Source organism: Somniosus microcephalus, unplaced genomic scaffold (assembly GCF_052327205.1).
Source record: "Somniosus microcephalus isolate GS21.2 unplaced genomic scaffold, FLI_Smic_1.0 unresolved_chr2, whole genome shotgun sequence".
NCBI lineage: Eukaryota > Metazoa > Chordata > Chondrichthyes > Squaliformes > Somniosidae > Somniosus > Somniosus microcephalus.
The window spans coordinates 36,264,586-36,276,971 of NW_028225180.1; the positions used below are offsets into that span (position 1 = coordinate 36,264,586).

Sequence of the window (12,386 nt, forward strand, 5' to 3'; positions counted from 1 at the left end):
ACCTCTGGGATCCAACTTCCCCCGCTCTGGGGAGACTGAAGCCAGGACCTCAGACCGTGGGGACTGACAGATACAGCATCTTGGTTTCAGCACGCAATGGGACAGTGCTTAACAGCAGTCCCTGGGGAGCTCAGACTTCTCCCAGTTCAGACTTCCGAGGATGGAGCCTGGGCCTTTCCTGCTGTGTGTGGGGGCTCAGTACCACAGCGGGTGAGATCAGCACAGGCCGGGGATGGAGCCTGGGCCTTTCCTGCTGTGTGTGGGGGGCTCAGTACCACAGCGGGTGAGATCAGCACAGGCCGGGGATGGAGCCTGGGCCTTTCCTGCTGTGTGTGGGGGGCTCAGTACCACAGCGGGTGAGAGATCAGGCTCACTCAGCACAGGCTGGGGATGGAGCCTGGGCCTTTCCTGCTGTATGGGTGGGGGGCGCAGTACCACACCGGGTGAGATCAGCACAGGCCGGGGATGGAGCCTGGGCCTTTTCTGCTGTGTGTGGGGGTCACAGTACCACAGCGGGTGAGATCAGCATAGGCCGGGGATGGAGCCTGGGCCTTTCCTGCTGTGTGTGGGGGTCACAGTACCACAGCGGGTGAGATCAGTACAGGCTGAGGATGGAGCCTGGGCCTTTCCTGCTGTGTGTGGGGGTCACAGTACCACAGCGGGTGAGATCAGTACAGGCCGGGGATGGAGCCTGGGCCTTTCCTGCACTGTGCGTGTGGGGCTCAGTACCACAGCGGGTGAGATCAGCACAGGCCGGGGGTAGAGCCTGGGCCTTTCCTGCTGTGTGTGTGGGTCTCAGTACCACAGCAGGTGAGATCAGCGCAGGTCAGGGATGGAGCCTGGGCCTTTCCTGCTCTGTGTGTGTGGGGCTCAGTACTACAGTGGGTGAGATCAGCACAGGCCGGGGCTGGAGCCTGGGCCTTTCCTGCTGTGTGTGGGGGTCACAGTACCACAGCGGGTGAGATCAGTACAGGCTGAGGATGGAGCCTGGGCCTTTCCTGCTCTGTGTGTGGGGCTCAGTACCACTTAGTTTAGTATAACTTCTCTGCATTTCAATTCTATCCCTGTAGAAATACACCCCAGTGCTTGGTTTGCTTTTTATGGCCTTATAAACCTGCGTCACTACTTTTAATGATTTGTGAATCTTTACCCCCCCCCAGATCCCTTTACTCCTCTACCCCATTTAGATGCTAATTTTCCAAAGCATCCTTATTCTTCCTACCAAAACGCACCAGCTCACACACGCACCTATATTGAAATTAATTTGCCATTTACACGCCCATTCTACAAGTTTATTAACGTAGAGGGAGCAGCAAAGTTCAACTGAAAGAAATTAAAGTGAAATCAAGAAACGGTTCATCTACGTACCTCTAAGTGGGACAGGAAGGGATTCCCAATTCCGCCAAACACCATGGGTCCTTCCCACATACTGGGGTTCAGTCGATGGGGCGCCTGTGGGAGAGAAATCAGCAGGTGAGGTTTAAACAGGCCAGCTGGTCCCTGCAGCGTTGGCATTCTCCGCGAGAACCCGTCCTTATCGCAGGAGGACTGGAGTGGAGCTGGCAAGAGTGCCAGAGCTGGTGCTGTAGGACACTCGGAACAAGCCAGGGGAACTCACCTGTACTGGAGGGAGGGAGGGCTCCAGGTGGACTCACCTGTACTGGAGGGAGGGAACGCTCCAAGTGGACTCACCTGTACTGGAGGGAGGGAACGCTCCAGGTGGACTCACCTGTACTGGAGGGAGGGAACGCTCCAGGTGGACTCACCTGTACTGGAGGGAGAGAACGCTCCAGGTGGACTCACCTGTCCTGGAGGGAGGGAACGCTCCAGGCGGACTCACCTGTCCTGGAGGGAGGGAACGCTCCAGGCGGACTCACCTGTCCTGGAGGGAGGGAACGCTCCAGGCGGACTCACCTGTCCTGGAGGGAGGGAACACTCCAGGCGGACTCGCTGTCCTGGAGGGAGGGAACGCTCCAGGCGGACTCACCTGTCCTGGAGGGAGGGAACGCTCGAGGTGGACTCACCTGTACTGGAGGGAGGGAGGGCTCACCTGTACTGGAGGGAGGGAACGCTCCAGGTGGACTCACCTGTCCTGGAGGGAGGGAACACTCCACGAGGGCTCACCTGTCCCGGAGGGAGGGAACGCTCCAGGCGGACTCACCTGTCCTGGAGGGAGGGAACGTTCCAGGCGGACTCACCTGTCCTGGAGGGAGGGAACGCTCCAGGCGGACTCACCTGTCCTGGAGGGAGGGAACGCTCCAGGCGGTCCCACCTGTACTGGAGGGAGGGAACGCTCCAGGCGGACTCACCTGTCCCGGAGGGAGGGAACGCTCCAGGCGGACTCACCTGTACTGGAGGGAGGGAACGCTCCAGGCGGACTCACCTGTCCCGGAGGGAGGGAACGCTCCAGGCGGACTCACCTGTCCCGGAGGGAGGGAACGCTCCAGGCGGACTCACCTGTCCTGGAGGGAGGGAACGCTCCAGGCGGACTCACCTGTTCTGGAGGGAGGGAACGCTCCAGGCGGACTCACCTGTACTGGAGGGAGGGAACGCTCCAGGTGGACTCACCTGTACTGGAGGGAGGGAACGCTCCAGGCGGACTCACCTGTACTGGAGGGAGGGAGGGCTCCAGGTGGACTCACCTGTACTGGAGGGAGGGAACGCTCCAGGTGGACTCACCTGTCCCGGAGGGAGGGAACGCTCCAGGCGGACTCACCTGTACTGGAGGGAGGGAACGCTCCAGGTGGACTCACCTGTCCTGGAGGGAGGGAACGCTCCAGGTGCTCACCTGTACTGGAGGGAGGGAACGCTCCAGGCGGACTCACCTGTCCTGGAGGGAGGGAACGCTCCAGGTGGACTCACCTGTCCTGGAGGGAGGGAACGCTCCAGGTGGACTCACCTGTCCCGGAGGGAGGGAACGCTCCAGGTGGACTCACCTGTCCCGGAGGGAGGGAGGAAAGGCTCCAGGTGGACTCAACTGTCCTGGGGGGAGGGAACGCTCCAGGTGGACTCACCTGTCCTGGAGGGAGGGAACGCTCCAGGTGGACTCACCTGTCCTGGAGGGAGGGAACGCTCCAGGTGGACTCACCTGTCCTGGAGGGAGGGAACGCTCCAGGTGGACTCACCTGTCCTGGAGGGAGGGAACGCTCCAGGTGGACTCACCTGTAGCGGGGGGTTGGAATGCACGGCTCTCATGATGGCCGGGTCCTCCAGCTCGTTGTCGATGACCAGCTTGCTGATGCTCTCCGCCAGGTTGTTCGCCTTCAGCAGGTCGTCTGGGTCCTCCGCCTGGCCGTCCAGACACTCGTGCTGCTCCTCCCAGTCCTCTGCCGGACCAAAGTTCAAAGGGTCAGAGGGGAGACGTGGCTTTCTTTGCTATCTGCCTTGCCCGCCAAGTGGAGAATCAAACCAATGCATAATCACCAACCCCATAACTCAACCCCTTCTGCTCCCTCCCCTGAACGACAACCTCTGGGCAACCACTGCCCGTAAGCTCAAGCACAGGTCCAGACAGTGATTAATCTGCCACCCAGAAGCCTATTCACCACCGCTGCCAAATTATACAGCATTTACCACACAGAAACAGGCCATTAGGCCCAACAGGTCAGTGTTGGTGTGTATGCTCCACACGAGCCTCCTCCCACCCCTACTTCATCTAATGTGCCGGCTGTGGCTCAGTTGGTAGCACCATCGCCTCTGAGTCAGAAGGTTGTGGGTTCAAGTCGCACTCCAGAGACTTGCACACAAAAATCTAGGCTGACTCTCCAGTGACAGTACTGAGGGAGCGTTGCACTGTCGGAGGGGCAGTACTGAGGGAGCGTTGCACGCTCGGAGGGAGCAGTACCGAGGGAGCGCTGCACTGGCGGAGGGGCAGTACTGAGGGAGCGCTGTACTGTCGGAGGGGCAGTACTGAGGGAGCGCTGCACTGTCGGAGGGGCAGTACCGAGGGAGCGCTGCACTGTCGGAGGGGCAGTACAGAGGGAGCGCTGCACTGTCGGAGGGGCAGTACTGAGGGAGCGCTGCACTGTCGGAGGGGCAGTACTGAGGGAGCGCCGCACTGTCGGAGGAGCAGTACTGAGGGAGCGCTGCACTGGCGGAGGGGCAGTACTGAGGGAGCGCTGTACTGTCGGAGGGGCAGTACTGAGGGAGCGCTGCACTGTCGGAGGGGCAGTACAGAGGGAGTGCTGCACTGTCGGAGGGGCAGTACCGAGGGAGCGCGGCACTGTCGGAGGGGCAGTACCAAGGGAGCGCTGCACTGTCGGAGGGGCAGTACTGAGGGAGCGCCGCACTATCGGAGGAGCAGTACTGAGGGAGCGCTGCACTGTCGGAGGGGCAGTACTGAGGGAGGTGCCGTCTTTTGAATGAGAAGTTAAACTGAGGCCCCGTCTGCCCTTTCAAGTGGATGTAAAAGATCCCATGGCACTATTATAATGGGGAATGAGGAAATGTCAGAGAAATTAAATAAGTACTTTGTTGCTGTCTTCACGGAGGAAGACATAAAAAGCTTCCCAGAAAAATGAGAAAACCAAGGGTGTGATGAGAATGAGGAACTTAAAGAAATTATTATTAGTAAAAAAAACAGTACTAGCAAAATTAATGGGACTAAAAGTCAATAAATCCCAAGGACTGGATGACCTACATCCTAGGGTTTTGAAAGAGGTGGCCATTGGAATAGTGGACGCATTGGTTGTCATCTTCCAAAATTCTATAGATTCTGGAACAGTTCCTGCAGATTGGAGGATAGCAAGTGTAACCCTGCTATTTAAGAAAGGAGGGAGAGAGAAAACGGGGAAGTAGACCCGTTAGCCTCACATCAGTAGTTGGGAAAATGCTGGAATCTATTATAAAGGATTCAATAACTGGGCACTTAGAAACTAATAGTAAGATTTGGCAGAGTCAACATAGATTTATGAAAGGGAAATCCCGTTTGACAAACATTTTGGAGTTCTGTGAGGATGTAACTAGTGGAGTAGACAAAGGGGAACCAGTAGATGTGGTGTATCTGGATTTTCAGAAGGCCTTCGATAAGATCCCGCACAAGAGGTTGCTGAACAAAGTTAGGGCACATGGAATTGGGGGTAATATACTAGCATGGATTGAGAATTGGTTAACGGACAGAAAACAAAGAGTAGGGATAATCGAGTCTTTTTCAGGATGGCAGGCTGTGACTAGTGGGGTACCGCAAGGATCGGTGCTTGGGCCCCAGCTATTCACAATCTATATCAATGATTTGGATGAGGAGACTAAATGTAACATTTCCAAATTTGCTGATGATACAAAGCTAGGTGACAGTGTCAGTTGTGAAGAGGATGTGACGAGGCTTCAAGGGGATCACGACAGGCTCAATGAGTGGGCGAAAACATGGCAGATGGAATATAATAATGTGGATAAATGTGAAGTTATCCGCTTTGGTAGAAAAAACAGAAAGGCAGAGTATTTCCTAAATTGTGAAAGATTGGGGAAATGCAAATGCTCAAAGGGACCTGGGTGTCCTTGTACATGAGTCACTGATAGTGAATGTGCAGGTGCAGCAAGCCATTACATAGAAACATAGAAGATAGGAGCAGGAGTAGGCCATTCGGCACCTCGAGCCTGCTCCGCCATTCAATGCGATCATGGCTGATCATCCAAGTTCAGTACCCGGCCCCTGCTTTCTCCCCATATCCCTTGATCCCGTTAGCCTTAAAAAATATATCCAACTCCTTCTTGAATATATTTAATGAATTGGCCTCTACTGCCTTCTGTGGTAGAGAATTCCACAGGTTCACCACTCTCTGGGTGAAGAAATTCCTCCTCATTTCTGTCCTAATGGCCAACCCCTTATCCTTAGACTGTGACCCCTGGTTCTGGATTCCCCGACCATCGGGAAACAACCTCCCTGCATCTAGTCTGTCCAGTCCTGCCAGAATTTTATAAGTTTCAATGAGATCCCCGCTCATTCTTCTAAACTCCAGCGAGTACAAGCCCAATCGACCCAATCTCTCCTCATACGTCATATTCCTGCCATCCCAGGTATCAGCCTGGTGAATCTTCGCTGAACTCCTTCCATGGCAAGAATATCCTTCCTCAGATAAGGCAACCAAAACTGCACACAATACTCAAGATGTGGTCTCACCAAGGCCCTGTACAACTGCAGCCAGACATCCTTGTTCCTGTACTCAAACCCTCTCACTATGAAGGACAACATCCCATTTGCCTTCTTAACCGCCTGCTGCACCTGCATGCTTACCTTCAGCGACTGGTGCACAAGGACACCCAGGTCTCGTTGCACTTTCCCTTCTCACAATCTGTTGCCATTCAGAAAATAATCTGCCTTCCTGTTTTTGACACCAAAGTGGATAACCTCACATTTATCCACGTTAAATTGCATCTGCCATGCATCTGCCCAATCACCAACCTGTCCAAATCATCCTGTAGTTTCTCGGCATCCTGCTCACAGCACACACGCCCACCCAGCTTTGTGTCGTCTGCAAATTTGGAGATATTACATCTAGTTCCCTTGACATAGAACTTACAGCACAGAAACAGGCCATTCGGCCCAACTGGTCTGTGCCGGTGTGAGTTCTCCACACGAGCCTCCTCCCACCCTTCTTCATCTCACCCAGCAACATACCCTTCTATTTCTTTCTCCCTCAAGCACTTATCTAGCTTACCTTTAAATGCCTCTACGTTATTTGCCGCAACGACTCCCTGTGGTAGCGAGTTCCACATTCTCACCACTCTGTGGGTAAAGAAGTTTCTCCTGAATTCCCTATTGGATTTATTAGTGGCTATCTTGTATTTATGGTCCCAAGTTTTGGTCTCCCCCACAAGTGGAAACATCTAGCCTATCGAACCCTTTCATAATCTGTCTAGATCATTAATATATATTGTGAATAGCTGGGGTCCAAGGACCGATCCCTGCGGTACCCCACTAGTCACTGCCTGCCACTCGGAAAAAGACCCGTTTATTCCAACTCTTTGCTTTCTGTCTGCCAACCAGTTCTCTATCCAAGTCAGTACCTTGCCCCCGATCCCATGTGCCTTAACTTTACACGCTAATCTCTTATGCGGGACCTTATCGAAAGCCTTCTGAAAGTCCAAATACACCACACCCACTGGTTCTCCCTTATCTATTTTACCAGTTATATCCTCAAAAAATACCAGTACATTAGTCAAGCACGATTTACCCTTTGTAAATCCATGTTGACTTTGTCCGATCCTGTCACTGTTTTCCAAGTGCTCTATTACATCTTTTATAATGGACTCTAGCATTTTCCCCACTGCCGATGTCAGGCTTACCGGTCTGTAATTCCCTGTTTTCTCTCTACCACCTTTTTTGAATAGTGGGGTAACATTAGCTACCCTCCAATCCATGGGTACTGTTCCAGATTCCATCGAATGTTGGAAGATGATCAGCAATGCATCTTCTTCCTTAAGTACCCTAGGATGTAGATTATCAGGCCCTGGGGATTTATCAGCCTTCAATCCCATCCATTTCCTTAACACCATTTCCCTACAAATACTGATTTCTTTCAGTTCCTCTCTTTCATCAGACCCTATGTTCCCCGACATCTCTGGGAGGTTATTTGTGTCCTCCTTTGTGAAGACAGAACCAAAATATATATTTAATTGGTCTGCCATTTCTTTGCTCCCCATTATAAATTCCCCTGATTCTGACTGCAAGGGACCTACGCTTGACTTCCCCAATCTTTTTCTCTTCACATATCTATAAAAGCTTTTACAGTCAGTTTTTATGTTCCCTGCAAGCTTACTCTCATATTCTATTTTCCCCTATTTAATTAATCCCTTTGTCCTCCTTTGTTGAATCCTGAACTGCTCCCAATCCTCAGGTTTACTGCTTTTTCTGGCCAATTTATGTGTCCTCTCCTTGGATCTTATGCTATCCTTAATTTCCGTTGTTAGCCACGGTTGAGTCACCTTTTTTGTTTTATATTTATGCCAAACTGGGATGACCAAATTCTGTAGCTCATCCATGCGGTCTTTGAATGTTTGCCATTGCCTATTCACCGTCAACCCTTTGAGTGACATTCCCCAATCAATCCCACCCAACTCGCGCCTCAGACCATTGTAGTTTCCTTTATTTAAATTCAGGACCCGAGTCTGAGTCAACAACTTCATTCTCCATCTTAATGAAGAACTCGATTATATTATGATGGCTCCGACCCAAGGGGTCTCGTACAACAAGATTGTTAATTAATCCTTTCTCGTTACATAACACCCAGTCTAAGATGGCCTGATCTCTGGTTGGTTCCTCGACATATTGGTCCAGCAAACCATCCCGTAAACACTCCAGGAATTCCTCCTCCACAATATTGTTACTAATTTGGTTAGCCCAATTTATATGAAGATTAAAGTCACCCACGATGACTGCTGTGCCCTTATTGCACGCTTCTCTAATTTCCCTTTTAATGCCATCCCCAACCTCCGCATTACTGTTTGGAGGTCTATATAATAATAATTCAACTTTATTGTCATTGTACAATGCACAAGTACATGAACAACGAAATGTGATCTTGCAAGCTCCCATGAGTCCAGTACAAATAACATTAACATTAAACGTAAATAGCACCGTCCTGGGAGAAGCAAAGCCGCTGCGTCTGCGCGCGCCGCCATTCCATTTCCGCCATTCCATTTCCACCATTCCTCCTGTCCGACAATCTTCAGCCCAACGCCCGGGCCTGCTCACCAGCCGCCCCTCCCGGGGCTCCTTCCGTGACCTTCTCACCAACTGGCCCCTCCTCGGGGCTCCTTCCGTGACCTTCTGCACCTGGTCTTCCCTGATGGTCACCCCTCCAGGTACTAACCAGGCCTGGCTCTGCTTAGCTTCCAAGCCTTGCCAGTGACCCTGTCCCTAGTCCCAGGAACAGGGACTCCCACTCCCACTAACATTTTCTGCCCCTTGGTATTTCTCAGTTCTACCCATACAGATTCCACATCATCAGAGCTAATATCCTTCTTTACAATTGTGTTAATCCCTTCTTTAACCAGCAATGCTACCCCGCCTCCCTTTCCTTTTTGCCTATCTTTCCTGAATATTGAATACCCCTGGATGTTGAGTTCCCAGCATTGGCCACCCTGCAGCCATGTTTTCGTAATCCCAATCAAATCATAATCGTTTACCTCTATTTGCGCAGCTAATTCATCCACCTTATTACGAATGCTCCTCGCATTAAGACACAAAGCCTTCAGGCTTGTTTTTGTAACGCTCTTAGACCTATTAGAATTATTATTTACTGTGGCCATGTTTGATTTAAACTGTTGATTTCTCCGACTGCCACTTTTGTTTTTCTCCTTCCTATCTTTTTCTTTTATCCTTGTTTCCCTTTCCTCTGTCGACCTGCTCAGGTTCCCAACCCCCTGCCATTTTAGTTTAAACCCTCCCCCAGAGCCCTAGCAAACACTCCACTAGGGCATCGGTCCCGGCCCTGCCCAGGTGCAAACTGTCCGGTTTGAACTGGTCCCACCTCCCCCAGAATCGGTTCCAATGTCCCAGGAATTTGAATCCCTCCCCCTCACACCATTCCTCTAGCCACGTATTCATCTGAAATATCCTTCTATTTCTACTCTGACTAGCACGTGGCACTGGTAGCAATCCTGAGATTACTACCTTTGAGGTCCTATTTTTTAATTTACCTCCTAACTCCCTATATTCAGCTTTTAGGACCTCATCCCGTTTTTTATCTATATCGTTGGTGCCTATATGCACCACTACAACTGGCTGTTCACCCTCCCATTCCAAAATGTTCTGCAGCCGCTCCGAGACATCCTTGACCCTTGCACCAGGGAGGCAACACACCATCCTGGAGTCTCGTTTGCGGCCGCAGAAACGTCTATCTATTCCCCTTACAATAGAATCCCCTATTACTATAGCTCTACCCCTCTTTTTCCTCCCGTCCTGTGCAGCAGAACCACCCCTGGTGCCAGGAAGTTGGCTGCTGCTGCCTTCCTCTGGTAAGCCATCCCCCCCAACAGTACTCAAAGTGGTGTATCTGTTTGAGAGGGGGATGTCCACAGGGGACCCCTGCACTACCTGCCTGTGCCTAGTACTCTGTCTGTTGGTCACCCATTCCCTTTCTGCCTGTCCAACCTTTGCCTGCGGTGTGACCAACTGATTAAACGTGCTATTCACGACGTCCTCAGCCTCGCGAATGGTCCAGTATGAATCCAATCGCAGCTCCAGCGCCGCAATGCGGTCTGCCAGTAGCTGCAGCTGGACACACTTCCTGCACACATGGTTGTTAGGGACACTGGAAGTGTCCCTGAGTTCCCACATAGCACAGGAGGAGCATACCACGGGCCACCGGGCTGAGCTCTCCTGCCATGACTTACCCTTTAGTTAATTGCAATTAAATTAAATCAAATCAAATCAATACCACCAATTACACTACAGTTAAATGGGATATTTAAGGGTCCTGGTTTTACAAACAGTCCCCGCTACACCACAGAGAGCTTAGAAACTATAAACCACAGAGTTAAAGTTTAAAAAGAGAGAAATACTCACCAACCAATCACTTACCTGCTTTCTGGTGACGTCACACTTCGATTACTTTTTACTTCTCTCCCTCTCTGTGAGATTGGAGATTAGTAAACCTACCTAGAAGTACAAGGGCAGCAGGCGCAGTGGAACACCACCACATCCAAGTTCCCCTCCAAGTCACACACCATCCTGACTTGGAGGTACATCGCCAATCCTTCATCGTCGCTGGGTCAAAATCCTGGAACTCCCTCCCTAACAGCACTGTGGGAGCACCTTCACCGCATGGACTGCAGCGGTTCAAGGCGGCAGCTCACCACCACCTGCTCAAGGGCAACTAGGAGATGGGCAATAAATGCTGGCCTTGCCAGCGATGCCCACATCCCAGAAGCGAATCAAAAAAATGCATTGATGCTATTCGCCTCAACCACTCCCTGTGGGAGCGAGTTCCACATTCTCAGCGCGCTCTGGGTACAGACGCTCCTCCGGATTTGGGACACAGTTTAGGTAGATCAGTGCTGTGGCTGCATTTGATTTGCGGGGCGAATGAAAGGCTGTGGCGAAAGGTCCAGCACGCACCCCCAGGAATCCCTGCCAAAGGCGACTCACTCTCTCGTCTCCTGGGAGTTACCTTTCACAAAGGCAGACGACCTTCCCCTCTCTGGTGAACATTAAAGATCCCACGGCCACTATTTCGAAGAAGAGAGCAGGGTGGGGGGGGGGGGGGCAGTGGGAGTTCTCCCTGGGGCCAACATTCATCCCTCAAAACAACACCGAAAACAGATGATCCGGCCATTATCTCATTGCTGTTTGTGGGAGCTTGCTGTGCACAAATTGGCTGCCGTGTTTCCTACATTACAACAGTGACGACCCTTTAAAAGTATTTCACTGGCTGTGAAGTGCTTTGGGGCGTCCCGAGATCGTGAAACGATCTGAATCGCGAAGTCTTTCTTTTCTTTTTCGCTCCCGGTTGTGTGAAGGCAATGCATGGCATACCAGGGAGATCCCCGGTACCTTGTCCCCACTCTGTGCTCAGGTCCAGGCTAAGGCAGCAGAATTTTCCTGTGATCTCGGTTAGAGAGAGAAGTCAATCAGTCAGGTTCCTGCTCCTCATCACTGCCCCGTGACCCCGGGTTAGAGAGAGGGGAAATCAGCCAGGGTTCCTGCTCCTGATCACTGCCCAGTGACCCCTGGGTTAGAGAGAAAGGGGAAATCAGCCAGGTTTTCTGCTCCTGATCACTGCCCAGTGCAGTGACCCCTGGGTTAGAGAGAAAGGGGAAATCAGCCAGGGTTCCTGCTCCTGATCACTGCCCAGTGATTCCTGGGTTAGAGAGAGAGAGGGGGAAATCAGCCAGGGTTCCTGCTCCTGATCACTGCCCAGTGACCCCTAGGTTAGAGAGAGAGCAGGGAAATCAGCCAGGGTTTCTGCTCCTGATCACTGCCCAGTGACCCCTGGGTTAGAGAGAGAGGGGGAAATCAGACAGGGTTCCTGCTCCTGATCAATGCGCAGTGACCCCTGCGTTAGTGAGAGAGGGGAAATCAGCCGGGGTTCCTGCTCCTGATCACTGTCCCGTGACCCCTGGGTTAGAGAGGGGTGGTAAATCAGCCGGGGTTCCTGCTCCTGATCAATGCGCAGTGACCCCTGGGTTAGTGAGAGAGGGGAAATCAGCCGGGGTTCCTGCTCCTGATCACTGTCCAGTGACCCCTGGGTGAGAGGGTGAGAGAGAGAGAGAGAGAGGGGGGAAATCAGCCAGGGTTCCTTCTCCTGATCACTGCCCAGTGACCCCTGGGTTAGAAAGAGAGCGGGGAAATCAGCCAGGGTTCCTGCTCCTGATCGCTGTCCCGTGACCCCTGGGTTAGAGAGGGGTGGAAAATCAGCCGGGGTTCCTGCTCCTGATCAATGCGCAGT

The 12,386-nt window shown here is 52.3% G+C and overlaps 1 protein-coding gene across 3 annotated transcripts in view; it reads right to left on the reverse strand.

Annotated features, from left to right (window-relative positions):
• patl1 (PAT1 homolog 1, processing body mRNA decay factor) overlaps nucleotides 1–12,386 on the reverse strand; it is an 88,980-nt gene that overhangs the window by 53,398 nt on the left and 23,196 nt on the right. For all 3 annotated transcript variants that reach the window (XM_085975938.1, XM_085975937.1, XM_085975939.1), the window contains exons 3-4: nucleotides 3,163–3,326; nucleotides 1,369–1,452 (exon numbers count right to left, since the gene is read on the reverse strand). In XM_085975938.1, coding sequence (XP_085832064.1) covers nucleotides 1,369–1,452; nucleotides 3,163–3,326 — 248 coding nt within the window. The remainder of the gene's footprint in view (nucleotides 1–1,368; nucleotides 1,453–3,162; nucleotides 3,327–12,386) is intronic.